At 59.6% G+C, this 25,865-nt stretch overlaps 3 protein-coding genes across 7 annotated transcripts; 1 reads left to right on the top strand and 2 right to left on the bottom strand.

Annotated features, from left to right (window-relative positions):
- Positions 1–2,546: 2,546 nt before the first annotated feature.
- On the bottom strand, positions 2,547–5,522 carry POLR3K (RNA polymerase III subunit K). Its single transcript, XM_041749186.1, has 3 exons — positions 5,364–5,522; positions 4,521–4,608; positions 2,547–3,101 (listed from the first exon to the last, which is right to left on the bottom strand). The coding sequence occupies exons 1-3, from the start codon at positions 5,472–5,474 to the stop codon at positions 2,974–2,976; spliced, it is 327 nt and encodes a 108-aa protein (XP_041605120.1). The 5' UTR covers positions 5,475–5,522; the 3' UTR covers positions 2,547–2,973.
- A 134-nt stretch (positions 5,523–5,656) lies between these two features.
- Positions 5,657–8,472, top strand: SNRNP25 (small nuclear ribonucleoprotein U11/U12 subunit 25). The gene is made up of 5 exons (XM_041749185.1): positions 5,657–5,880; positions 6,559–6,649; positions 6,891–6,996; positions 7,532–7,606; positions 8,076–8,472. The coding sequence occupies exons 1-5, from the start codon at positions 5,839–5,841 to the stop codon at positions 8,131–8,133; spliced, it is 372 nt and encodes a 123-aa protein (XP_041605119.1). The 5' UTR covers positions 5,657–5,838; the 3' UTR covers positions 8,134–8,472.
- Positions 8,473–8,941: 469 nt separating this feature from the next.
- RHBDF1 (rhomboid 5 homolog 1) lies at positions 8,942–23,425 on the bottom strand. 5 transcript variants are annotated; one of them, XM_041749183.1, is made up of 19 exons: positions 22,977–23,425; positions 16,556–16,696; positions 16,352–16,482; positions 15,991–16,095; positions 15,224–15,437; positions 14,618–14,827; positions 14,422–14,544; positions 14,192–14,349; positions 13,461–13,718; positions 13,237–13,348; positions 13,034–13,108; positions 12,775–12,936; positions 11,187–11,287; positions 10,971–11,034; positions 10,482–10,576; positions 10,251–10,326; positions 10,076–10,176; positions 9,795–9,948; positions 8,942–9,565 (listed from the first exon to the last, which is right to left on the bottom strand). In XM_041749183.1, exons 2-19 carry the CDS (start codon positions 16,670–16,672, stop codon positions 9,146–9,148), a joined length of 2,676 nt encoding a protein of 891 aa, XP_041605117.1. In that variant the 5' UTR covers positions 16,673–16,696; positions 22,977–23,425; the 3' UTR covers positions 8,942–9,145. The 5 variants fall into 5 exon arrangements, with proteins under 5 accessions (XP_041605117.1, XP_041605115.1, XP_041605114.1 ...); XM_041749181.1 differs by lacking the exon at positions 22,977–23,425 and adding an exon at positions 22,329–22,674; XM_041749180.1 differs by lacking the exon at positions 22,977–23,425 and adding an exon at positions 22,248–22,318.
- Between the last annotated feature and the right edge of the window lie 2,440 nt (positions 23,426–25,865).

The raw sequence follows: 25,865 nt of genomic DNA, 5'->3' as shown, positions 1-25,865 counted from the left end.
AACACTATTTCAGTAGACCATGGATTGGAATCTGCTGATACAGGTTACAGGAAATTCTTTGTGGAAATTATTTGCATCTGTCATCAGTGTTGGCTCCATTCAATCTATTGGTAATGGCAACAGTTAACTTCATTTGCTCTCTTGCACTTAAGCAGCGTTAACAGATGCATATTTGCAATCTAGTTTGATAAGAAATGCTAACTTTGAACCCCAGTTAAGCAAAATGATATCCATTCTTTTTTTTTTTTAAGATTTGTTTATTTGAGAGAGATAGCTAGGTGGGGGGATGGGGAGCAGGGAGCCCAACATGGGGCTTGATCCCAGGACTCTGGGATCACACACTGAGCTGAAGGCAGACACCCAACTGAGCCACCCAGGCACCCCGATATCCATTATTTTCAACAGACCCCGCATTACAAAATGTTGTACTCAATTACTGTGATTACATTCTGAATTTTGTCTATCAAAAAGTTGTGAAAAAAAAAAAAAAAAAAAGTTGTGAAAGTTTGTTCTCCTAGATTTTGAGTCTTGACCCACTAAGTCTAAAGTATTTACCATCTGGGATGCCTGGGTTGCTCAGTGGTTGAGTATCTGCCTTCAGAGATCCCAGAGTCCCGGGATCGAGTCCCACATCGGGGTCCCTGCATGGAGCCTGCTTCTCCCTCTGCCTGTGTCTCTGCCTCTCTCTCTCTCTCATGAATAAATAAATAATTTAAAAAATAAATAAATAAAATATTTACCATTTGGCCCTTTTAAGAAAGTTTGTAGACCCCTGAAATTGTTATCACCACTTTATATGTGAGGAAATGAAGGCAGAGGTTTGGCAATTTGACTGAGGTCTCCCAGCTGAGAAGCAGACGTGTAGGCTAACTTCAGAGTGCATGATCTTCACCACTGACCAACAGCAAACACAGAAAATCTGAGGAGGGGATCCCTGGGTGGCTCAGCGGTTTAGCGCCTGCCATTGGCTCAGAGCATCATCCTGGAGTCCTGGGATCGAGTCCCATGTCGGGCTCCCTGCAGGGAGCCTGCTTCTCCCTCTGCCTGTGTCTCTGCCTCTCTCTCCCTCTCTCTGTATATTTCATGAATAAATAAATAAAATCTTAAAAAAAAAAAAAGAAAAGAAAATCTGAGGAAATAAAACTGACAGTGCACACACACACACACACCAACCAATTGATGGCATAAACAGAACATACTAAAGGAAACACCCACATTATAAAATTGCATCATCACCACAACAAACTGTTTTGGAAAATAACCAAACCAAGAAATGATGGGCTCAGAACCTGATCTACATGTTACAGCAAAAGCCATCCTGTTGGGGCACCTAGGTGGCTGTCTGTTCAGCACCTGACTTTTGATCTCAGCTCAGTTCTTAATCTCAGGGTCATGAGTTCAAGCCCTGCATTGGGCTCCAATGTGGAGCCTATTTAAAAACAAACAAGCCATCACCATCGTGCCAAACTTAAAGATTATTCATGTCTGGAAAAGATACCGTCTCAAAAACGTAAAAATTTCTATCAGAGGTATATATTTGCATCCCATGATTTCACAAGTGAGACTTCATTATTAAGAGATTTAGAAAAGTAATTAGGTCTGAGGTCCTGAGCAAGAAACGAAACCATCCACAAACTAACATCCTACCCCCCTCCAGTCCAGGATGTCCTTTTCCTTTTACAAATAAAAAGATGAAGGGCAACCCAGGTGTTTCAGCGGTTTAGCACCGCCTTCGCCCCAGGGCCTGATCCTGGACACCAGGGATCGAGACCCACATCAGGCTCCCGGCATGGAGCCAGTTTCTCCCTCTGCCTGTGTCTCTGCCTCTCTCTCTCATGAATAAATAAATAAATATTTGTTTTAAAAAAATGAAGGAAGCATAAATATAGTCTACCTAATAAATTTATTGCAATCCTAGGAAACAAGAACAGAAATGATAAATTGAAAAGCATGTTATCAGTATTCTACCAGGAGAGCCCTAAGCATGGCAGTTGTTTGATGTCTGCTTGTCAAAGTACTCAAAACAATGAGAAAGCGGTCTCTTGCTACAGCAACACGAGTGGGAGGACCCAGCACTGGACTCGGGGTGGAACTCCACAGATCGCTTTAAGAAAATGGCAGAAACTGGACACGGGGGAAATCGCCAGCTTCGATAAGGCCAAGCTAAAGAAAATGGAGACGCTGGAGAACACCCTACCAACCAGAGACCATCGAGCAGCAGAAACGGAATAAAATTTCCTAAGCATCTAAAGAGTTCCCCACCCACAACATCTTCGAGACACCCGTGTCGTGATGTAGAGGAAGAGCCACCTGCGAGATGGCCACGAGTGACAAGCTGTGCTGTGAACCCAGGCACTCCATGCTGAAGGCTGCCAGCCTGCAGGTCTCTGAGGGCCGCCCCCCAGCCCCCACCCCACCCCAGTCAGACTGCCAAACTCTGCAGTTTGCCCTGGGATATTATAGCAAATTATTTGTATGATTAACGAAAATAAAATATACTTCTTGGCAAAAAATTAAAAAAAAAAATAAACACTAGGAAAGCAGTATTAGACTTTCCATTTTAATTAAATATTCAGAATAGTGATAAGTTTACAATTAAGTTACATACTTAGATACATCTAATGTCCTACATTATAACATTTTACTTTATTAGTTGTGCAATCGGAGTGCATATTTAAGAAGAACAATGGTGAAAAGATGTCAATTAGCCAATATACCTACAAGATCCACAAGCAGGATATTAAAAAGAACACACTTACTTATGGATACCCTTCCCTGCACACACAATCCCCCTGGATATAAATGAGCTCATCCGCTGACTGCCAGATGGGCTGGTACCCTGACCAGCTCCCGTGAAAGGGTTAGCTTTTGGCCACATCAAGCAGAGACAGTTCAGAACAAACAGTTCACACTCCTGGCTGTGAATCCACCCTAGGGAACAAGGTAGGCAGATGACACAGCTGGATCCTGACCCTAGTCCCTCCAGCGGTGTCCACACTGAGCATTGCAGCACTTGTAGAAGGTGGTCATCGGCTCGTCTGCAGAGCGAGTCTGAAGCTGCATGAAATAGGCACGAGGATGTTCGCATTTAGGACATGACTCTGGCAACGAGAAAAACAAGTGACCCACGTTATTTAAAAAAAAAAAAAAGATACTCTTGACCAAACACACCTGCTAGAAGTAGGCATTAACGCACCAAATCCCTCCCCGACCCCAATCATCTGGCATCCCCTGCCTAGGGCACCTTGCACCATGACTGAAAGGCTGTAATTAGTGGCATCAGTCCCACTACACTCTCACACTGAGGGGACAATGGTGACCCTGGAAAACACTCCTGCTCCCCTCCCTGAGTCCCATTTTTCTTCTCAAATCTGGTTGAAGACTAGCTGGAAATGTGACATGAAATGTGGCTTATGGCTACCATGTGCATGATGGGGTCCACTCTGGGCAGATTCTTCCAAGTGCATCTCCATCACCTAGGCCCTCTCAACTTCCCGGAGGAGACCCCAGGGAATGACAAATCCACTTCCCATTAAATTTAGGGATCCATCTCGGCAGCAGTTCCACAGGCCATTCTTATGAAGACCTCACCATACAACCCACACCTTTGCCAAATACCTCAAGGCAAAGTGACCTCAGTTCGGGAAACTGACCCTGTGCTTGATAATACCTTCACTCACATACAGCACTTTGAACATTAGGTACCAAAATCATCTTCTTTGCTTTTTGGCAAATTCTGCCAATGCTAATTTTACCGTATCAGATTTAGATATTCTTCTACGGGGGAGAAAAGATAATACTAAACAGGAGTTGGGTCTTCCTCCGCTCAACACAGATGTGTTTAGGGCTCTCCTCTTTACTTCCCTGGTCACATCTACCTCTATCAGACAGGAAACAAGACTTGAAATAAACATTTGAATGCTCTCTGCCATCAGCTTTTAAAAATCTACACCAGGAAGAAAAACAAATAAATAAACCATAAATGAATGAATGAATTAATTAAAAATAAAAATCTACACCAGGAATCCCTGGGTGGCTCAGTGGTTGAGCATCTGCCTTCCGCTCAGGGTGTGACCCCAGGGGTCCCGGGATCGAGTCCCACATCGGGCTCACTGTATACGGCCTGCTTCTCCCTCTGCCTATATCTCTGTCTCTCTCATGAATAAATAAAATATTTTTTAGAGATAACTAATTTTAAAAAAGATCCACAGCTGAACAAATGGACCATATACTCTTCCTTAGGCTCCGACGTTCATTACTGCCGTCGGTTGCTCCCCGCACAGCCGCCACTTGCGGACCACGCTAGAGGCCAAGTGCTCCCTTCACGCTCTGACGACGGAGAGAGGCCACCAAGGTCATGCGATGTTAAAAGGCTGTGGCTTTGAGACTAACCCACACCTCTACGTCTCTGGGGTTTATGCCAATATTGCCTGTGTAAGAAATAAATCACTAAAGGAGAAAATAAACACGCTATTTTTAGGAGCTTCCTTTCTCAAAGCCAGCGCGGCCTCAGTTCTCACCTGCGGTGGAGTCCACGTTCTCCCAGGCCGCCGCGCCGCCGAGCACATCGTCCACTTCTTTCAGCTTCGGGTACTTCCGGTTGGTGACCTGGCGAACGGCGGCAGGTGTTCAGGCCGCGGGGAGGGGCGCGGTGCTGACCCGGCCGCCGACTGCCCTCCTCCCCGCGGGCTGCACGGTCCTGGGCAGCCGCGTCTCTACACCCGCGGCGCAGGGCTCGGCCCGGGTCCAGGGGCTCCAGCGGCTCCAGCGACGGGCCGGCCCAAGAGGCGGGCGCAGCCGGGACCCACCCCCCGCCCCCGTCCACGCTCGGCCCGGGCCCTCCGCGCAGGCCCCCGGCTCCGTCCCGGGCGTCGCGGCGGCGGCCCCAACTCCCGCGGGCAGATCGGGGCGGGCGGTGCGCCCCGGCTCCGTCCAGGGCCCGGGTTGGGGCCGCAGCACCGACCCCAGGCGCGCAGATCCCGTAGAGGCGTCTCCGCAGGTGACCCGAGTCCGCCGGAGCCACGCTGCGCGGCACGACCCGAGCACGGCGGGGCTGCGGGCGGGGAGGGGAGGGCAGCGGGAGCACGTGCAAAGGCCCGGCGGCCGTATCGGTGCGCGGCGCGGGCTGCTCCCCGGGGGCTGGCGGCGTCGGCCCGGACCCGCCGTCAGCCGCGCCAGCGCACGGGGCGGGCCTGATCCGGCCACGGCTCCAACGAGGCCGCCCGGGCCGCCGTCGGGGACGCCGCCACGGGAGCCGGGTGAGGCCAGGCCGCTCCCGATACGGCGGGGGGCGGGGGCGGGGCCGCTGGAGCACCCCGGCGGGGCAGGCGCCGGCTGCTGGGCGGGGGGCGGCGGGTGATCACCTTGCGCGTGATGTTGTGCACGTAGGGGCAGGTGTTGCAGGCGAAGCGGTGGCAGCGCTGTCCCTCCTCCACGATCAGCCCGTTCCCGCAGCCCGGACAGAAGAGCAGCATGGCGGCCCCGCGCGCTCCCGGCAGCCCCTGCGACCGCGGAGCGCCGGCGTCGGGCCCGTCGCGAGCTCCCATTGGCCCGGGCCGCCGCCGTCCCAATGGTCGGGCCGGGTTGGCGCTCCCAGCAGCCCCTGCGGCAGGCCGCCCCGAGCCTCCCATTGGTCCCCGTGGCAGCCCCGCCCCTCGCGCCGGAAGCGGCGACGGCGCGGGCGGAGCACGAGGCCGAGCGGGCGCCCTGGAGCCGGCGGAGGCCGAGGCCGAGGCGGAGGCGGCGGCGGCGCGGCCCGAGGCCCCCGAGGCCGAGGAGGACGAAGAGGAGGCGCTGCCGCACTCCGAGGCGGTGGACGTGTTCCAGGAGGGGCTCGCCATGGTGGTGCAGGACCCGCTGCTCTGCGACCTCCCGATCCAGGTGCGCGGCCGGGCCTCGGCGCCCGACCTCCCCCTGTGGGCGCCAGAGGTGAAGATGCGGCGGGCCTCAATTCTCCCGTGTCCTTTAAGGACCTCACCGACCCGAGCACGAGCGGGGGCAGCAGGGGACAGGGACAGGCGGACGGTCGTTCGGTCCCAAGGCGGACCCCGACGGAGCCCCGGGCGCGGCTGCGCTGCAGGTGCAGGTGCTGGTTCTAAGGTCGTTTCTGTAGTTGAAGCTCAAGCGGGGAGAGCGGCTCCACCCCGGGACTCCGCATCCAGGCCCGCGCCCCCGCGCCCCGCCCGAGGACGTTCAATCCTGGGTTGGGCGCCCCTGTCACCCTCGCACACCGGCCTCCCCTCCTCACCCCCGCCCGGTGTCGCCCTGGATCTCGGACTGACCGCGCCTCCTCATTCCCAGCCCCAGAGCCCAGATCCGGCGCTCACCCTCTCCTGTTTCAGCGCTCCTCTTTTCCTGAGCGTTAATACACTTTACACGTTAAACACTCTTAAAATGTAGGTGCAACCGGGAAACCCTAGCATAGAAGTAAGAAATCTTGTCTCTCGTCCCTCGTAAGATACGACACTGCTTTTCGGATGCTATCCGCTTGTCTTCTCTTGCGGTTTGGGATAGCAAAGGCAGCCAAGGCTCCCACCTCGACCCTTGGTCTTTCTGCAGGTTACTTTGGAAGAAGTCAATTCCCAGATAGCACTAGAATATGGCCAAGCGATGACAGTCCGCGTGTGCAAGATGGATGGAGAGATAATGCGTAAGTGCTCTCCCTCTCCCTGCGGACCTTGCGGTCCAAGCTGTCACACGCAGACAAGACGCTGCCATGGCTGCTCAGGGGAAACTCAGGAGCCATGTATGTCGAAGGGCATCGGGGCAACCACGAGCCTACTCCACCTGAATTTGAGCCTCCATCCAAAACAGTCTGGACAGAGCTTCTGGTTCCTTTCCTGCCGTCCGAGGCTGTGGCTGTGGATCCTAACATGGCTCTTCTCCCGCAGCTGTGGTTGTGGTGCAGAACGCCACAGTCCTGGACCTGAAGAAGGCCATTCAGAGATACGTGCAGCTCAGGCAGGAGCGTGAAGGGGGCATTCAGCACATCAGCTGGTAAGTGGAGCCGCTGTCGCACCTGTGCCACAGAGCACCAAGGAGTTCCCTGTCCTGAGCGTCCCGGCGCGGTGGGTGCCACGGTGCCTGGGAGTCCTGCCTCAGTTCTCTTTCATCTACATCACCTCACCGAGGCAACTGGGTTTCTTAAATGGGGGCACCTTGGAGCATTTCCAGCGTAAGTGGTCTCCTTGGTTACAGACGGTGCAGCTGCCAGCGGGCCCTACCCCATCTTCCCCCAGGTGGTCTCCTCTCTCCTACAGCATGGGTCGTCTCTGTCTCCATGCTGTAGCCTATTTCATTAGGAAGGTATGTTTGGCTCCCAGCCACCCCACACAGCTCTTTCAGAGAGGTGCCTCCTTCAAGCTATCTTGGGCCTGGTGTGTACAGGGTACAGGACAAGCCAAGAAGAAGCCGCCTGCCCTGGGCCCCCCAGAGCTGAGCATCCCAAGCCCATCTCGCACACAGCTGCTGCGTCCCTGCTGCCCAGTCACCCTGCTTGTGGTTTACCCGGATCCTCATCTGGATTTTACAGGTCCTATGTGTGGAGGACCTACTACCTGACCTCTGCAGGAGAGAAGCTCACAGAGGACAGGAAGAAGCTTCGAGAGTAAGTTCACGCCACATTTTGAGCTGCAGAGAGGCACCTGGTCTGTTGTCCTCTAGTACCCAGGCTCTGCCAGAAGACTGGGGCCTCTTCCGAGGGAGGAGGAGTCTTAAATCAGTCACTGGAGAATTTGCGAGACCAAGAGAGTCCCTGGCTCAACTGACACCCTCCTGCAGGGAGGTTCCTGAGGGCTCTCCCTACTGGAATGGGAGGCGTGGGGGCAGTGTGAGTACTGCTCACCAGTGGTAGAGCGGGACTTCCTAGAGCCAGAGGAGGGCAGTGTGTGGGAAGGTGAGAGGCTGCCTGCTGGCACGACCTAGGTCTGTGAGATGATGGCCACTGCCACTCCTCACCTTCCCAGACATAAGCTGTTCCTACCTTTTTTTTTTTTTTAAATACCCTCCCAAGTCTCAGGTGAGGCTCCACACATACCTTCTGCAGATCACACACTAGAGCTCTTCTTCTTTTCCAGTTACGGTATCCGGAACCGGGATGAGGTGTCCTTCATCAAAAAGCTGAGGCAGAAATGAACCTCCAGAAAGACAACTAGGTGCTGGTGGCCTGCACCCAGCTGGAACAGAGCTAAGCCCTAGATCCAAACATTCTAATCTCATGGCAGATGGGTCTGGCCCTGTATACAAAATAAATCGTTTGCTTCTTAGTTTGAAAAGTCAAAAAGCCACAGTTCCTGGAGCAGGAGGGACCGCTGCTGCCCAGGCACAGAGGGAAGGCAAGGGCAGAGGATGGTGCAGGTGAGTCCTAAGGTCCAGAATGCTTCCACTTGAGCCCTGTGGCCAAACCATCCCCTCGCGATAAGATCTTTTTACTGTGATTTCTACAGCAAGGGGAAATAAAAACAGATGGCCAGCTTTCTGTGTGTGCTTCTGCAGAAACGGGGGCTGTGTACCCACCAGCATGTGGCTGAGGTCTCTAGCCGTGGCTCACAGGGTTCACCTATAGTGACAGTGACACACTTCACCCTTTGGCTCCTGGAAAGGGAGGTGGCCTGGGGCTGAACTTGGAGCTGCTGGCTGGAGAGGAAGGGCTGGGGTCAGAGTGCCTCTCTGTGTGCCAGGTGGTGGGGGTGGGGGTGGGGGGCGGAATGAGACAGCACAGCCGTGGGTTCTTCTCTCATTGTCAGCTGTCGGTCACCCTGGGGAAGGGGGCAGGAGATAGCCGTCCACCCGGCTGAGGGACTTCATGGGGAGGTATATCTCACACTTACTTCCCTGTTCTGGGGAACTGTAAGGTGGGTGGGTTGGGGGGGTTGCGCAGAGGCCTGAAGAACCTCTCCCTCCACGGCCCTAGCCAGAAATCAGAAAGACGAGGCAGCTCCGGTAAGTTAGTGGCAGCTAAAACGCTCCCAGTCCATTTATTGGCCACCTGAGGTGGTCGTCAAGAAACTAGTTAGAAAGTAATCGTGGGAATTAGTGTAATAAATGCCCTGAAGCACGATAAGTTCACCAGGGTGAACAAGGCACGAGAGGTCAGGGCCCAGCAGCAGGCAGGTCACAAGCCTGCCGACTTGCGATGCCCGCCGACTCAGTGGAGCTGGGCATCCAGCTCGTACTTCTCGCAGAACTTGTCGGTGAAGGGGATGCAGGTGAGGAACTCGCACCACTCGCAGCGCACGGGGTAGAAGTAGAAGAGGACCACCAGGCCGGCCAGGAGGCCCAGGAAGACCACCTGGAAGACGATGATCTGGCAGCGCTTGCGGTACAGGTCAAACTTGCCGAAGCTGATGTAGGGCAGGAAGGCGAAGGACAGGAAGAGGCCGCTGATGAAGCCCGAGATGTGAGCGAAGTTGTCGATCCAGGGCAGCAGCCCAAAGGTGAACAGGAAGAGGACCACAGCCGACAGCTTGAAGAAGGCACGCCAGGGCCGTGCCAGGACCTGCCAGCTCTGGAAAAGCTCCACGAACAGGCAAGCCAGGATGCCAAACTGCGAGCCGGCTGGGCCCACCTGGCAACAGCGTGGGTGGCTGTGAGCTGCTGGAGCCCAGCAGGCCACCCCAGCCTGGGCCCCCGTCTCCCCATCCCACCTCCCAAGACCCAGGGCACATCACGATTGAGGGGCCCAAAGGAGATGCTCCCAGGCTGGGCTCTCCAGGGACTCAAACTTGATGCCGGATATGGACCCAGTTTATGATGGGTGCCCATGGGATGGTCCCCACCCGGGGGGACAGCTTTACCTCTGCCCGGTATGGCAGGAAAATGGCACTGGCCAGGTTACCAGTGACACCACTCAACAGGTAGATGATGGCTATGCGGTGCCAGCCTGCCAACTTCTCCAGGTCCCGCAGGACGGTCATCTGGAAGCAGACGGACACCAGGCAGTGCAAGATTCTATGGGTGGGGGCGGGGCGAGCACTCAGCAGAGGGACTACCCCTTCCCCATCTCTGGCCAGCCCCTCTGGGTCCCTGGGACCACCCACCCCACCTGCCTCCGCCCAGCCCACGTGGTATCACTTGCCCAGCGTGCAAGAAGAGGGACAGCCACAGGCGGTAGAACTGGTCAGGCACCTCAGGGTTCAGGAAGGGCAGGAGCCCACACACGTCATCCATGCAGTGCACCTGTGCAGAGTGGCCCATCAGCACCCACTGTGGCTGGGAGGGAGCAGGGAGGGACACTCACCCTGGAGGCCTACCTGGGAGCACAGCGTGGCCTCCTCGTGGAAGTAGCCCCTCATGAAGTCACAGTACTCCCGGGAGGTGATCTCACACCTGGAAGGTCAGGCCAGGGTTGAGAGGACCTGGAGAGGGGACTGCTGCACCCCAAGGGCAGAGGCACCGACTGCCACCCAGGTCCCTTGGAATCTTGGGTTATTTCAGAAGTTGCTGAGGGAGAAGGGCACAGCCCCAGCGCAACACACATCTACCTGCCCTTGGTGCCGATGCAGCAGGGCCGGCCTGTGAGGACACAGTCCATGTGCGGGTGGTTGGTGTGGTTCCCGGCGCTGTTTTTGGTGCAGATCTGGGTTACAAACAGGTGAGTTGGGTTAGGGCCTCTCCCAACCCTGGGCCCCACACCATGCCTGGGGATTGGGGCAAAGATGGACAGGTTCCTAGGGTGGGGAACCAGCCCCCTCTTGATTGCAGGCATGTTGCCACACCCTGAGACCAATGAGCCATCTGTCAGGTTGGAATAATGACACTTGACCTCCCAAGCTTCCCCCTGGTTACCCTGTTCTGGCTACCTGCTTGGGTGTTGGTAGGCAGACAGGTTGGGCAAAGGCCAGGAACATGCATCTGAATATACAGGGTGGTCCCATGATGGGGATCGCTCTGGCATCATTAACTGGTGAAGTGTGGATTCCTACCCCACGTGACAAGGGTGACTCCCAAACAACCCTTCCACTGTAGCTCACCGGCCACTTGGTGATGTCATCTGGCCACTCGTGGGGGTCCTCTGAGGAGGGCTCATCACACACCCTGCATGAGGCCAGTATGTGGTCAGACCTCGCTTTGTCTCCTTGGCATCCACACCTGTCCAACTTGACAACAAGGGGGGCTGTGCCCTCTCCCCCCACCCCACACCCCATGAAGCCATGGACAAAGGCGGTCCTCCCCCCAGCAAGACTGACCTGGGGTCCTGGTGGCAGACAGAGCCAAACTGCCTCTTGTGGCCAGCAAGGTCTGGGGCACTGGGGTGCAAGGGCCACTTCACCCACACAGCCAGCGTGGACTGTAGGAGGACACAGGGTCAACCCCTGGTCAGAGCCCACCCCTTGACCAGTGCAGTCTCAGGAGGCAGGAATTAAAAGCAAAGCCACTGAGACTCTCACCCTTACCCACAACCCAATCTCCATGAAACAACACTCCAAGGACGCCTGGGGGGGCTCAGTGAAGCGTCTGCCTTCGGCTCAGGTCATGATCCCAGAGTCCTGGGATCAATTCCCGAATCAGGCTCCTTGCTTGATGGGGAGTCTAATTCTTCCTCTGCCCCTCCCAACACCCCCTACTTGTGCTCTGTCTCTCTCTCTCTGTCTCAACTAAATAAATACAATCTGGGCAGCCTGGGGGAGCTCAGCGGTTTAGCGCCACCTTCAGCCAAGGGCTTGATCCTGAAGACCCAGGATCGGGTCCCACGTCGGGTTCCCTGCATGGACCCTGCTTCTCCCTCTGTGCACACTCTCTCTCCCTCTCTCTCTCCCTCTCTGTCTCTCTCATGAATAAATAAAATAATAATTAATAGAATCTTAAAAAAATAAAGAAAAGACGCCTGGGTGGCTCACTGGTTGAGCATCTGCCTTTGGCTCAGGGCATGATCCCGGGTTCCTGGGATCAAGTCCTGCAATGGGCTCCTTGCGTGTAGCCTGCTTCTCCCTCTGCCTCTCTGCCTCTCATGAACGAATAAGTAAAATCTCAAAAAAAAAAAAAAAAAATTACATTCCAGAATGTACAGGCATGTTAGGAAACTTTTAAAAGGATCTCAACAGCAGAATTCATATCAGCTTAAAAATACAACCAAAATCAGGGAACTGGTATAAACTATAGCAGCTCCACATAAGATGATGCAGTAAAAACTTGGATGAGAGGAGCCTGGGGGGCTCAGTCAGAATCCGACTCTGTTTTAGCTCAGTTTGTTTGTTTTGAGATTATTTACTTGCGAGAGAGACACACAGAAGCAGAGACACAGGCAGAGGGAGAAGCAGGCTCCATGCAGGGAGCCCAACGTGGGACTCGACCCTGGATCCCGGGATCATGACCTGAGCCAAAGGCAGCCGCCCAACCACTGAGCCCCCCGAGCGTCTCTCAGCTCAAGTTTTGATCTCAAGGTCATGAGATTGAGCCCTGCACCCGGCTCTGCCCTCAACAGGGAGTCTCCTTCTCCCTCTGCCACCCCCACCCCTAATTATCTCAATAAATACTTCTCTCAATAAATACTTCTCAAAGCAATTAAGAAAAAAAATTTTGGATGAATCTTCTTTGTTTTTTGGGTTTCTTTTAATGGCTCGGTGGAAAGAATAAGGAATACCACTTGCATAAACTTAAGACATGTGCACAAAATTGAGACACGTGCAGAAAGAACACACCCAAACCAAAGACTGGCTACGGCTGTCATCTGACATGAAGAGGCAGGAGATGAGGGAGGCAAGGAGTAAACGTGAGCGGAGAGTCTCTGCTTTAAGTCCCAAACTAAGCACAAACGCACGGTGGCGGGGCACGCACCGAGCACTCCTCCTCCGATGTCTGCACACAGCCCGACCGGTCATTGCGCACGCAGCAGGCTGAGTGCTTCTCACGCTCCCGCGCAGCACGGATGAAACTGTGCACCTGCGGGTCCTGACGCATGCAGGGCGAGAACTTGGCACCCAGGTGAATGAGAGCCTCCTGGGGACAAATGGGATATGCTGCGGCCCTGGCCCCTACCAGCCCAGGGTCCCCCCCTTCCCCCGCACCCCCAACGCCCACAAGGCCCTGTCCTGACCGAGCTGGGCCCGATCCAGAAGTTCTCCTGCTGCACATACTTGACATTCTCATAGACCCCACGGTTCCGCAGCACCTGCAAGGTTGGGGAGAGAGATCACAGAACCCACTCGGGCCCTCTCCTCCCAGAGTGAAGCAGGAGGGAGTTCAGAGCCTAGACTCCAGACTCCACGGGTCTGGGCTGGGGAGGGTGCCTGGGCTCACCGAGTCCACGGTCTCGTGCTGCGAGAAGCCCACAGGTGCGATGCCGTAGATGCACACGGCCAGAATGGTGACGAGCGAGTGCACGAAGGTGAGCCAGTAGGTGAAGAACGGCCTGCGGGGCGGGGCGTCAGCAGAGGCAGCACCCCCACCCAGAGATCCGGCCCCAACCTGGAGCTGGCTGGCTTTGAGCTGCGCCCCACCCCACACTCCCACTGCGTGCCTACCTGTGGTCATCCATGTCCTCGATCTGGCGTTTGACGTAGCTGTCAATGCGCTTGCGGTACGTGCGGTTGGTCAGCCGGCCCACCATGCCTAGCCCATACGGCCGCTTCTCCCTGGCAAAGAACTTGCGCACCGGCATGGCGATGCGCTGGCCGCGCCGCTGACCCGCCGTGCTCACGACCTCCTGCCGCAGCCGCACCTTAGGCTGCGGGGCAGCTGCTCCACCCTCCTTCTGCTTCCTCCAGCCTCGTTCCAGGGGCCTGGGGGGAGGGGCACAGTCACCCCCCGCCTGCTGCAAGCCCTCAGCAGCACCAGGGTGACCTTCCCACCCTGACCTGCTCCATGCAGTGAGGGCCCTATGCAGCCATTCAGCCTCCAGCTTAGCAGCACAATCCGTCCCGAGCCCCTGTGGGGACGGAAGCGGGGGACCTGACCCTTACGAGGGTCCCTGGAGCACCTACAAACATGCATTACAGCACCCTCCTCCTCCCCTCTGGATTCCGCCCAGCCCAGGGGTTCTGGGATTATGTTCCTGTCACCCAGGTGGGCAGCTGAGCCTTGAACGGCGCCCCGCCTCGGGTCTCACCAGCACAGTGCACAAGCCGGGCTCATGATCCACAAGCCACCTCCTTCCCTGGTCCGCCAGGGCGTCAGCACCCCAGGGCCCAGCTGCTCCTGCCAGCCCGAGCCCGGCCCCCAGCCCCTCGACTGCGCACAGGGCAGCGGCACTCACAGCATCAGGTGGCTGCGCTCAAGCTCACTGCGGTCCAGGGCACCCCCCGTGAGGTCGCCCTGCTCCGTGGCTTTCTCCCAGTCCTTGAGCGCTGCCTCCGAGGGGGACTCAAACACCTCGTCTGGGTACGTGGACAGCTCTTCATGGAGGACTCCTTCCTGAGCAAACACACGTGGTCAGGGTGGGGCAGGCAGGCAGAGGGGCCATGGGGGATGGCCCTGTGCTCTTACCCGGGCGAAGAAGGACGTGTCTAGCTCGTCGGGGAAGTCAGCTGTGTCCTCCTCCAGGAAGCTGGCGGGAGTGAAGCTTCGGCGCTGCACCCGGCGCAACGTGCCATCCCTAACAGAGCGGCCCTGCCAGCAAGGAGGTGAGCATGCTGCGAGGCGGCTGGCACAGTCTCCACCCCACCCCAGCCCCGGCACCCACCTTCACTAGGGCCGCGGCTGCCCGGAAGCTCATCTTGGCCACCGATTCACGCTTGCGTCGCCGCGGGAACCGGTTGAAGCCCGAGCGGGAGCTGGAGAAGGAGCAGAGGGAAGCGGCACCAGGCGTGACAGGTGTGTGCGGGGTACTCAGGCCATCGGCCGTGTCATCCGCCACGCGGAAGGCCCGGCCCCGGGCCAGGGGGTCTATGATCTGGTAGAGGGAAGGAGACGTTACGAGTCAAGGTCTGGTCATCGCTCTGGGGGCTCCTTCCCCCCCTAGAGCCGCTGCCCCTCCCACTCCCCAGTGGGTCCCTGGACAGCTGTGTAGGTACCTAAAAGGGTCCCCCCATCCTCACCCAGGGCCTTTGCACTGCTCTTCATCCTGGGAGGGTCTCTCATCCAGAGACTGGACCCACGGTACAATCCCAAGACCTGTCCCCTCTCCTGGTCCCTGGAGAGTATCTTAGGTGCCTTTATGGGGCTATCTGACCACCCTCCCACACCATGAGCTCCAAGGAATCTCCTCTGTCCAAGGTGGCTGTGGCCCCAGGCCTGGCCCGGGGAGCAGAGTGAGAAGCTGGCAGGAGGCAGCAGGGGATGGGCATACCTTCTGCATCCCCAGCTGGCACGGCCCCACATACAGTGGAGGGGGGGTCTCGGTGCTGGTCAGGGACACGTTGTCCTGGCTAGGCAGGTCTAGCTCCCGGATGACCTGAGGCTTCAGCTTTCCATAGCGCTGGCTGCAGTGGCGGATGCTCTTGCGCTGCCACTTCTGGGTGCTGTCACTGTCCTTGCTCACTCCGAACCAGTCAGCTGTGCCCCTGCGATGGGATGGTCTCAGCAAGGGGAAGGCAGATCTTCCCCCGGCCCCAGCAGGGGCTCAGAGGCCCTCTTCTTGGACAACATGCCCCAACCCAAGCCTCCAATCACTGCGGGGCCCAGGCTCCAGGTGGGCTGGGCCTAATTAAGAGGATGAATAGGTTCTGGCTCTGGCCACCCCCTACACAATTAGCCAACTGCACATTCCCACTAGAACCGCGCATGGCAGGCCTTGCCCAAGTGAGTATCCTACACAGACCCTCCACACACCACAGAGACGGGTGCTCAGGGGGAGGCACCGAGTCCACAGACGGCATTCAGAGCTCAGCCCTTGGCCAGAGAGCTAGGCCCTGGGCAGCAGCTTGACCTGCGACACCACAGAACTCGGGCGGCGGCCACTTGCAAGCCCCCAGCTCTTGAACATGCACGGAGAAACACCACCAGCACCTGCTGTTAGGAGCGCCCAGGAACACCAAGGACAGTGGCAGCTCCCCAGAGACCGCAAGCCATGCACCCGCCGCCTGCTGTCCACACACTCATGCCCTGCCCCGATACCTGAGCAGGGACCGAGAGAGAGACCGGCGCTGGGGGAGAGCCCTACGGGCAGCAGGGGGTCCCAAGAGGGGCAGAGTGTGGACACGCCCAAAGCGCACCTGTCGGCTGTTCAGGGGCCAGAGCATTGGGATGGGAGAGACAGAGAAGGAGAGAGCGAGTGCTGGAGGGGAGCAGAGAAGGCGGCAGGTGAGAGCAGTGTGTCCCCAGAGCAGAAGGACAGGGCGATATGGGGCACGAGATGGAGGAGGGAGCTGAGACGGGGGGACCCTGGCCCCCTTCCCAGCCCCAGGACCCGGAGGGGACCCCGTATGCCCTCTGTCCCCCCAGCCCCACCAGCAGAGCAGCCGAGGCCGACCGGTACCTGCGGATGGTCTGCGTGATGGACGTCTGGCGCTGCAGCCCTGGCCGCCGGAGCTCCGGGTGGGATGAGGGCACGGGTGCAGTCTCCGCCGGCATACTCACACTCCGCAGGAAGGCCTGGCGTCTCAGGGGCTGGGCGACGGGGTCAGAGTGAGGAAGCTGGAGGGGGCCCCCCCGCAGCCCCCCCCTCCCCGGCCGGGCCTACCTGCAAGCAGCTGGGCTCCTCTGGGGCCGGGGGCGCTGCAGACGGGATGTCCAGCTTCAGCCAGGGCGGCTTCTTGCGCTGCAGGCTGCTCGCGCTGTCCCTGCGGGGCTCACTCATGGTTCCGCGCGGGGCAGGGCGGGCCTGGGGACACGGCGTGGAGTCACTCAAGAGCCGTGCTGAGCCACCGCCCGAGGCTCCCTGGGCCGAGGACGGCCCTGCCGTGAGGCCGAGCTCCTGCTCTGTGCTTAGCACTGATCCCAAGAGACATGCGGGGCCCGAGCGAGGTCCCCAGATAGTACAAACTCATTCATGTCGGGAGACAGGTGCGTGATAAACACGTGAGCACCCACTATGAGCCACTCCTGGAGCTTAGGGATATGTTGCTGGAGACACACGGAAACGGAACCAGACAAAACCCCTGCCTTCCTGGAGCTTACGGTGCAGCCAAACCCTGACCCTACAGGTACCGATGGGCACCTGGCTGGCTCCGTCGGTTAAGCGTCGACGCTGGCTTTCAGCTGAGGTCATGGTCTCAGGGTCATGGAATCGAGCCCCTCGTGGGCTCAGCTGGGGTCTGCTTCTCCCTCTGCCTGCGTCTCTCTCTCCCTCTCTCTGTGTGTGTCTCTCATGAATAAATAAATTAAATCTTTAAAAAATAAAAGGAAAATGCAGCACATGACAGCTGCTGGGGCAGTGATGCCTCCCTACGAGGTGACATCTAGCAATGACCTGAGGTGGCCAAACAGTGAAGCAGGCCGTTGCATGGGGCAGAGCCGCTCCCCACAGGATCAGCCCGCCGGTCTACGGGAGCTACGGGAGGACAGAGGCGGCCCGAGGGCCTCCGCACGCGGCACACACCCCAAGTTTGCCCGACCCAGACCTGGCCCTTTCACCGCGTGCACCTGCCCCAAGCACAGAAGACCCAGGGCACCTCGGCCAGGGCCGCGATCCCTCCGTCTCAAGGAGCAGCCGCGGCTACAGGGTCAGGGGACCCCTGGGGCGCCCCACCCCCACCGGGCACCAAGCACCCCCTCAGCACCTGAGACCCGGGACCCAGAGCAGAGGCCAGGCTTTGCCCTGGATCTCCCCGCGCCTGGCCCAGGGCTGGTGAGGCAATGAGCATGTGACCACGGCCCCCTGGGACTCTATCCCCCCCTCCCTCGAAAAGGGCACTTTCCAGGCAGCGCTGGTTGCCCCTCCGCAGAGACGGGCCGCAGGATGTCGGCAAACAGGAGACCCGGGCTCCCCGCACACACTGGGGCGCCGGCATAGCAGGGGAGCGGCCACGCAATACTCGGAGGGCAGACACCCCAAATTTCCGCGACTACATCAAAGAGCTTGGGACCCAGACAGATTGTGATGTTCAGGTTTCGGGGGTTGCCGGGGGGCCGTCGGTGAAGCCTGACTCGGGCTCAGGCCCGACCTCAGGGCCCTGGGATGGGGCCCCGCCACGGAGTCTGCTCGCCCCTCTGCCCCTACCACCACCCCCACCCCCGCACTCCCAGCCTGTACTCTCTCTCAAATAAAATCTTAAAAAAAAAAATCTGGTTTGGGAACCCACTCACGAACACCTCTGGAAACAGCCCCACAGCTGCCAGGAACAGATGGAGAGAAAAACCCACGCCCATTTTGCGAACAGGCAAACTGAGCCCTGGGGAAGGGCGGCCAGCGGGTCGGTACCAGGACGCGGCAACGTCAGCCCTCTCCCCCAGCCCCGCCCCATGCAGCTCCCCTGGCCCCGTGGCCTCCCCAGGAGGGCCCCGTGGCCTCCCCAGGAGCCCCCCGCGGCCCACGTCTGGGCGCCTCAGCCACTTGGTGCCCCGTCCAGCAGCGCACGGGCCTCTGCGGCCCATGGCGACACTCGCATCGGCGACCCTCGCATCAGCGACCCTCCGGCTCCCGCCGCCCCGGCCTCTCCTCACACCCACCCCTGCCTGCCCCGACAGATGCGCCGGCCCTGTCCCCGCGGGCGCACAGAGCCAGGGCAGGCCGGGCCCAGAGCCGCTCCGTGCACAGTCGTCCGCAAGATCCAGAGCGTGCAGGGTCCCTGAGAAAGACCCTTCACTTGGGTCCGGGAGGAGGAGCTGAGCACAGATGAGGTCCAGCAGGGACAGATAAGCAAAGAAGCGGAAAAAGGGTGGTGAGGCCCACGGGGACCTGCCAGCCTGCCTACAGCTGGTCCCAGGAACACAAGAGCCAGCTGAGCTCTAAGGGGAGCCACCAGATCCCCGCCCGTGTGCCCCGATCTCCCGGGGTCCCTCACCTCCACCCAAATCCCTCCAGTATTCGGGGCGGAGGCAGGAGGGTGCTCTGGGATCCCCACCCTGCCCCCAGTGCTGCGGGTTCCGGGTCGGCCCCACCCCTCTGTGCATGATTCCCCATCGGGGCCTCAAGTGGTTGGGATTCACAAGGGGGGTGCTCCACAGTGGGCCCCAGGGGCGAGGGAGGGGCAGGCCTGGAGGACAAAGAGTCTGGGCTGGGGAGGGACACAGTGCCCACCCAGAGGAGACAGTGGCTCAGTGTCCAGGCCTCCCCCAGGCACACACTGGGCTCTTGTTCCCAGAGAGCCCGTCAGGGGGGAATCCCAACAGCATCTCTGCTCTGCTGACCCCCTCAGGGCAGGAGGAAACCACAGCCCAGGGAGGGCCTGGCTACTCGGGGTCACACATTCTGAGTCACTCTGGCAACGCTCAACACTGCCCACCCAGGCCCCAGCCCCATCAGGAGATCTAAATGGGCATCTAGAAGTGAAGAAGAAACTGCTGACAACTGGGTGGGGACCAAGCAAGGGGGCACGAAACAGGGGCACACTACACCCAGGCACTCCGGGCAGCACACGACAAGTGCGCCGGCTCATGAGGGCCCGAGATGGGGCTGAGGGACGAGGGTCCCGCAAGCTCACAGGACCACTAGGGCTGCTTCAACTGGAGGGAGCGAGGTGGGAGTAGCTACAGCCTCAGGACAGAGGGCGAGGTGGGGAACAGGGGCAGATCCTACCGAATCCTGTCCCTGCTTTGGGGATGAGTGGGGACCCCCCGGGCTGGCACGGCGCACAGGTATAAAGGGGGCCAGGGCCGCCTGGGTGGCTCAGCAGTGGAGCGTCTGCCTTGGGCCCAGCATGTGACCTGGGGGTCCCGGGATCAAGTCCCACGTCGGGCTCCCTGCATGGAGCCTGCTTCTCCCTCTGCCTGGGTCTCTGCCTCTCTCTCTGCGTCTCTCAAGAATAAATAAATAAAATATATTTTAAAAATAAAAGGGCCAGGAAGCCAGTGGAAGGAAGCCACTGGGGAGAGCCTGGCCTGAGCCACTGGACAGACCCTGTTCACCTTCTCTACCGGCAACCCTCTGCAAGCCTCATTTTTTTTATCTGAAAATGAGGGAGCACAGCAGTGCCTGGCACACCGTAGATGCTGGCGAAGCAGCAGCTGAACCAGAGGCCCAGGCTGCCAAACGCCTGCTGGTCTGGGGGCTCCCTAAGGGCAGCCAAAGGAGGAGCAGGGAAGGGGAGCAGGAGGGCCCACGAGCATCTATGACCAGAGCATAAGCCACCAGCGGCACCTGGACACGGGAGCCTTCAGAGATGCCCAGGGTGGCTGTAACCAAGAGGCAGGAGGAGATGGCAGGCAGTTCTGGCCTGCCGCAGCCTAAACACTGGCCAGAGCCACTGCGAGGCCAGATCCTCAGGTGTGAGCAGCAGCCACCAGAGCACTCAGGCCCGCTCTGCCAGCTGGCAGGATGGTGCCAGGAGGGGCTGCTGGAGGCTGAGCGGATAGCAGGGGTGCCCCAGCCCCAGGACAAGACCCACCAGGCCCTGGCCCCACCCTGCCCAGGGGACCGCCCACTGCCCAGGTCAGCTGGAGCAGTGGGTCCCACCCCAGGACACCTGCCCAGACGTGTCCCCAGCTCACCTGAGCATGATCCCAGGAGGGGCCAAATCCTCCAGCCTCCACACTAGAGCCCTGACCTCTGACCCTCACTCTTCCATTTGACCCTAATCTGAGGCCCAACCCCAGAAATCCCCTGGCAGTGGGGAGCACTAGCTGTCTGGTGTCCCACAGTCCAGTCCTTCACACCGCAGGCTACTGTGTAGCAGAGCCAGTCACCTGGCCTCTCCGGGCCTCTATCCCGTGTGTGTACGGCCCCGTGCTACACATGGTAATGGCCAGGTCCTCAACCCGCCTCGAGCCTCCCAGGTAACGCCTCCAGGCGTTTTCTGTGAAGGAAAAGGGGTCAGAAAGGAGCAGGGCAGCCTGAGATCTAGCTGATAGCCTGCACAGTGTCCTCTGCCCATCCCCAGGAGGACACACCAATCCCTACATTCCCTCGTCACCCATCACATGACATACATCACCCCAGAGGAGTGTGCAGAAGGCCTGTAACAGACCAAGAGGCTCCCCGCTACAGAAGGCCCCGAAGGCACAGGAATCCCTGGTGGTAATTACACTGGGGACCTGCGCGCGGAGAGTGGTGCAGAGGGTGCTCCATGGGCACGTGTGAACCCGGGAGTCACCGACGACCCGAAGCAAAGCCCCTGCCCACACGAGCTCTGGCCCCAGGGTGGGGAGCCCCAAGACTCCGAGAGGTGGCAGGTCTATGCCACACGGCCAGTCAGCAAGGCCACAGGGAGCCAACTTAGCTACAGTGGATCCTGGCTGTGACCATCCGAGGCCCAGCTGACCTCAGGAGTTCGGTGAAAGGCCGCCTCGGGCCGCCGAGGGGAAAGGCCCACATCCTACCAACACGCCCGGCTCGGGGCAGGGGAGCAGCCCGAGTGCCAGGCGAGCCTTCACAAGTTCCCCCACTGACATGACACACGCTTCCTGGTTCCCTGACACCCTCAGGCTTAGTGACCTCCTCCCGCACGGGCCAGCCGCTGGACAGTACAGAGAGGCCCCAGGAGGGGAAGCCAAGTCCCAAAGGCTGTTAGAAGAACAAACGGCTTGTCCTCAGAAGCCTGGCACACTTGCCTGAAATCTGGCTCCACCTGACCCTGCTGACCTATCACGAGGCCCCTGGGAAGGGGCCTCCCTACCCATCCCACAGATACAAAACCTGAGGCTCAGAGAAGACAGTCGTCTACCTGAGGTCACCGAGCCTCCGAGGGGGTTCAAAGCTTTGGACATGCCTGCCCAGGAGCTGGGGTGCAAGAGGCCTGTGTGCCTGCCTACCTGCCACCCAGGGGCAGGGGCAGACCTTCTGGGTCCTCAGCTTGGGGAGGGCTGCCAAGCCCAGCGGGGCCCCGACTGCACACCGTCCTGGCCCAGAGCATCCAGGGAAAAGAGCAGCAGGCTGCGCCCTGAGCAGTAGCTGGGAGCTGAAAAGACCCTGAGGGGGTGCCCGAAAAGGCAGGGGAGACCTGGGTGATCCCCTCTGAACCAACCTAGAGTATGAGCTCTCCTGGACAGTAATGCTGCATGAGGGACGTTGGTCATAGCAATTCTCCAACTCTGCTGCCGTCAGTTGGCCTGTCTGTGCAATGGGAGGCTGGCTGGCTGCTTGGAAGGGTTGGGATGGGGCCTGGGGGGCCCAGCACCTTCCATTTGGGGCCACTTGCTCCTGTGCCTACCTACTAGCCCGCTGCCCAGATCTCAGGGAAGGGGGAAGGGGACCCAGCTCGCCCGGGATGGCCGCTGGTGGCAGGCGGCTCAGCCTGGGGACCCCCTGGACCGCAGCCCCGCTGTGGGGTCCTCACCGTCCTCCTAATTTCTGGGGGCTCTCCAGGGGGCCGGGCTCCGAGGGGGTGGGGAAAACCCAGCATCCAGCTGGGCCAAACCTGAAAAGCCAGTTTCATCCATGAATCTTCGCAGCCAGGAAGTCCTGGGGTGGGGGGGGAGGGGGTTCCCCAGCAGCGGGCCGGGCCTCCCGACGCAGCCCCGCCCGCCCGCCGGACCTGGAGTCGCGCAGCCCGGCGCCCGGAGCGAGCTCTGGGGACCCGGCCGGGCCTCCGCGCTCCCGGGGTCCCCGCCCAGTGCCCGGCGACAGACGGACGCGCAGACAGGCCGGCCAGGCCCGCTGCCCCGCTGCGCCCCCCGCTGCGCCCCCGCTACCCTGGGGAGCCCGGGGCCGGGCACCGGGGTCGCGGAGCGGGGGCGGCGCGGAGTCGGCGGCTCCCGGGCCCTCCCGCCCTCCCGAGTCCCGGCGGCGGCCGGGGAGGGACAGCCGGGGGGGGGGGGGGGGGGAACCGGAGCCGCAGCTGTCGGCGGGTGGAGCCGCGCTGTCCGGCCCGCTCCGCCGCGGGACCTGCTAATCCGCCCGCGGGGCTATTTTTGCGGCGCGTCGGGCGAGGAATCCCGGGCTGGGCCGCCCCGCGGGGCTCGGGCGCCTCCGGGCACGGGAGTGAGGCCGCCCCGGCCCGCCCCGGCCCGCCCCGGCCGCGACCCCCGCGCCCCGGCCCCGGCCCCGGCCCCGGCGCCCTGCTCACCGCCGCCGCCGCCGGGGGCTCCTCGGGGTCCGCACGGCTCCGGGGAGGGGCCGCCGCCGCCGCCGGGAGGGCGCCCGCGCCGATCCCCGCCCGCCCGGGAATGCCATGGAGCGAGGGGCGTGCGCGCCGGGGGCGGGCCCGGCCGGAGGGGGCGGCCGCGCTGACTCAGGGCTCAGGAATGCGCGCGGCCCGCCCGGCCGGAGCCGCCTCCTCCGGGAAGGCCGCGGGGCTCCGCTCGCTCTACAGCTAGGCCCGGCTGACCTCACTGGGCCTCGACTCGGGCTCCAGAGGGAGGAGGCTGTGGCGGGGCATCCCTGGATCCCCTGCAAACTGCCCCTCACCACCTCCGGAGGCCCACACTCACCCCACACTCCTCACCCCACACTCACCCGGGCCACGTTTACACACGCACGTGCCCATGCGTTCATGCACACACACACCCACAGGCTCCGGCCACTCCCACTGACGCTCACACACACTTGTTTACAGGCTCAAACGCACACATAACTACTGTGCACACCTTCATATCCACCTCCATCCACTTGTACACGTGCACACGACCACAACCGGACACTCCCACTCATGTACATACATCCCAGGACACACTTGCACTCACAGCAGAGGCAGGATCAGAGCGGGTACCCCGTCTGTAGTCCCCGCTGCTCCCCAGCAGGCACCCCCAGGCCAGGCGGGCCTTACACCCTGAAACCTTCAGAGCAGAGGCAGTGCTGTGTGGGGCACACACTCCAACTTTCAGACCCTACTCACTGCCCCCCCGGTACGCTCATCCCTGCATTCTCAAGGCTAGACACAATATGACCCATTTCCTTGAGGCTGAGATGCTGGTGGGAATTTCCCAGCGATCCCTCCCTCTTGACACTGCAAGAGTCTGTGGGCCTGGGATCCCTGGGTGGCGCAGCGGTTTGGCGCCTGCCTTTGGCCCAGGGCGCGACCCTGGAGACCTGGGATCAAATCCCACATCAGGCTCCCAGTGCATGGAGCCTGCTTCTCCCTCTGCCTGTATCTCTGCCTCTCTCTCTCTCTCTCTCTCTCTCTCTCTCTCTGTGACTATCATTAAAAAAAAAAAAAAAAAAAAGTCTGTGTGCCTGAATCACCCAGAACCCAGAGGAAGACCAGGGAATGCAGGAGGGCTGACCAGGTGCTGTGAGTGCTGGAGGTGCTGTGAGTGCTGGAGGGGCTTCCTCACGGGGGTCTCTTTTATTGAGAAAACAGAACTGGAACCACAGGTCTCCGAAGGACCCTTTCACTAGATGCCAGAACATCCTAGGGCACCTGTGGCACAGCACCTCAAGCCTCCCGGTGCCTACAAAGATGTCCTCAGGCCCTTTGCTGTCCTGTGACCAGGTGGCACTGGCCCTCTCTGAACAGAGCCACTGCCACCGTCAGCAAGTCATGCCAGGCCTGACTGCAGACAAGACCTGGTTCCTGACTACACAGAGAATAAAGCTGACAGGTAGCAGTGGCAGCCACCTTACCAGCTGGCCCTGGAACCTGGGCAAGGGACCTTTGATCATATCCTCACCGGTACCAGGGGACAGAGCGCCGCCTACACACACTGGATCCTATTTGAACACGGGCATATCAACACAATTCTTAGGTAGAGGAGGAAAAGCAAAGCTTTGGAGGAGCCACAGGAGGACTCCTTCACTGGTGGTAGGGACAGTGACTACCAGCGGATGGGGGACACAAGGCAAGAGGGAGGCTACCCAATGCTGATGCTCATGGCTCCTGCAGCCTACACGTGCCATTCCTCCCTTGCCAGGCTCTCAGCCAGACAGGACAGTCTCTCCATACCAGGCATTCTCAGGCATTCTCGACCCCTGCCAGGGATAAACAGGCCCCGCCCACCTGGATGCCCAGACTAAGCTGGCAGGGCCGGCGGTGGTGTCATCTCTGGAGTCCAGGGCCCGGGCTCGCCTCCAGAGCATGCCATGGCTGAGCATCCAGTGTTGGCAGGTCCCCTCCTGCACCGGATGCTGCAGGGTGCCACCCAGACCCGCTCCATGACCCAGACACTCATTCCCAGCTGCCAGGAGCATCAGCCATCACTGGCTCACAGCTGAAAGCCCCCTCCAAGGAGTCACCTTCAGTGGACAAGAGCGGTCTTGCCAAAAGTCATGCCCCTCCCCAAGGGTGGTCTACGCATTCAGTGACAGCTAAATGGCCTCTCCCATGTTCATTCAAGTCACCTCTGAAGGGCCCTCCTGGTTCCTAAGCTTGAGTAGGATCCCCCGCAGCCTCTGTTACAAACCCATGCCTCTCACAGGTGATGCTCCCAAGGTATACCCCAGTATACCCTGGCAGGCAAACCCCAAAATCTCCAGGTTCTCAACATACCCTGGCACCTGAACAAGGACCTTGGAATCAAGGCGTGGTGGGAGCAGAGGCCTGGACACGAGTGCTCGAGGCTGAACCTAGTCCCCACGGACACACGTATTTGGGTATGTGTGCTCCGCCTCAGGTCTGCCCCACAGCCCTGTGCTCTGGTGGAGCCCTGACCCGGAAGGCCAGCTCCCAGTCCCTTGCCTTGCTCTCCCTCCAGCCCCAGAGAAATGGGAACCAACGGCATCTGCCCAGCATGTGCACAGGTCACTGAGGGTGAGTGGATATCTGGGCCACCCCCATGACTGTGGACTTCACCTCAGGACCTGAGACGTTAAGTTCCCAACCAGTAGGAGGAGTCCCCATCAGCTCCCCTGTAATCCTCAGCTCAGCAGGCCAGTTCCTGGGCCTTGGGGAGCCTGGGTGGGCCCAGCACCAGCCCTGGGCTATTTGGGGAGGAGACAAAAGTGGGCCAGGCCAGCCAGGGGCCTGAAGTCACTGACTATTTCCGAGGCAGCTGCCCCTCCCCGCGTCTCAGTACCAGGC

Source organism: Vulpes lagopus, chromosome 3 (assembly GCF_018345385.1).
Source record: "Vulpes lagopus strain Blue_001 chromosome 3, ASM1834538v1, whole genome shotgun sequence".
NCBI classification, from domain to species: Eukaryota; Metazoa; Chordata; class Mammalia; order Carnivora; family Canidae; genus Vulpes; species Vulpes lagopus.
This window is presented reverse-complemented; position numbering and strand designations above follow the sequence as displayed.

Bases quoted from the DNA above. Each gene is read 5' to 3' on its own strand.
- POLR3K (XM_041749186.1), bottom strand. From the start codon at position 5,474: ATGCTGCTCTTCTGTCCGGGCTGCGGGAACGGGCTGATCGTGGAGGAG. The intron at 4,609-5,363 runs GTGATCACCCGC...GCCGTTCGCCAG, and splicing joins TGCACAACATCACGCGCAAG to GTCACCAACCGGAAGTACCC. The intron at 3,102-4,520 runs GTGAGAACTGAG...TCTCGTTGCCAG, and splicing joins GAACGTGGACTCCACCGCAG to AGTCATGTCCTAAATGCGAA.
- SNRNP25 (XM_041749185.1), top strand. From the start codon at position 5,839: ATGGTGGTGCAGGACCCGCTGCTCTGCGACCTCCCGATCCAG. The intron at 5,881-6,558 runs GTGCGCGGCCGG...GTCTTTCTGCAG, and splicing joins TCTGCGACCTCCCGATCCAG to GTTACTTTGGAAGAAGTCAA. The intron at 7,607-8,075 runs GTAAGTTCACGC...CTTCTTTTCCAG, and splicing joins GACAGGAAGAAGCTTCGAGA to TTACGGTATCCGGAACCGGG.
- RHBDF1 (XM_041749180.1), bottom strand. From the start codon at position 22,313: ATGCTGGGTTTTCCCCACCCCCTCGGAGCCCGGCCCCCTGGAGAGCCC. The intron at 16,483-16,555 runs GTAGGCCCGGCC...CCCGTCGCCCAG, and splicing joins AGGAGCCCAGCTGCTTGCAG to CCCCTGAGACGCCAGGCCTT. The intron at 13,109-13,236 runs GTGAGCCCAGGC...CCAACCTTGCAG, and splicing joins AGCACGAGACCGTGGACTCG to GTGCTGCGGAACCGTGGGGT.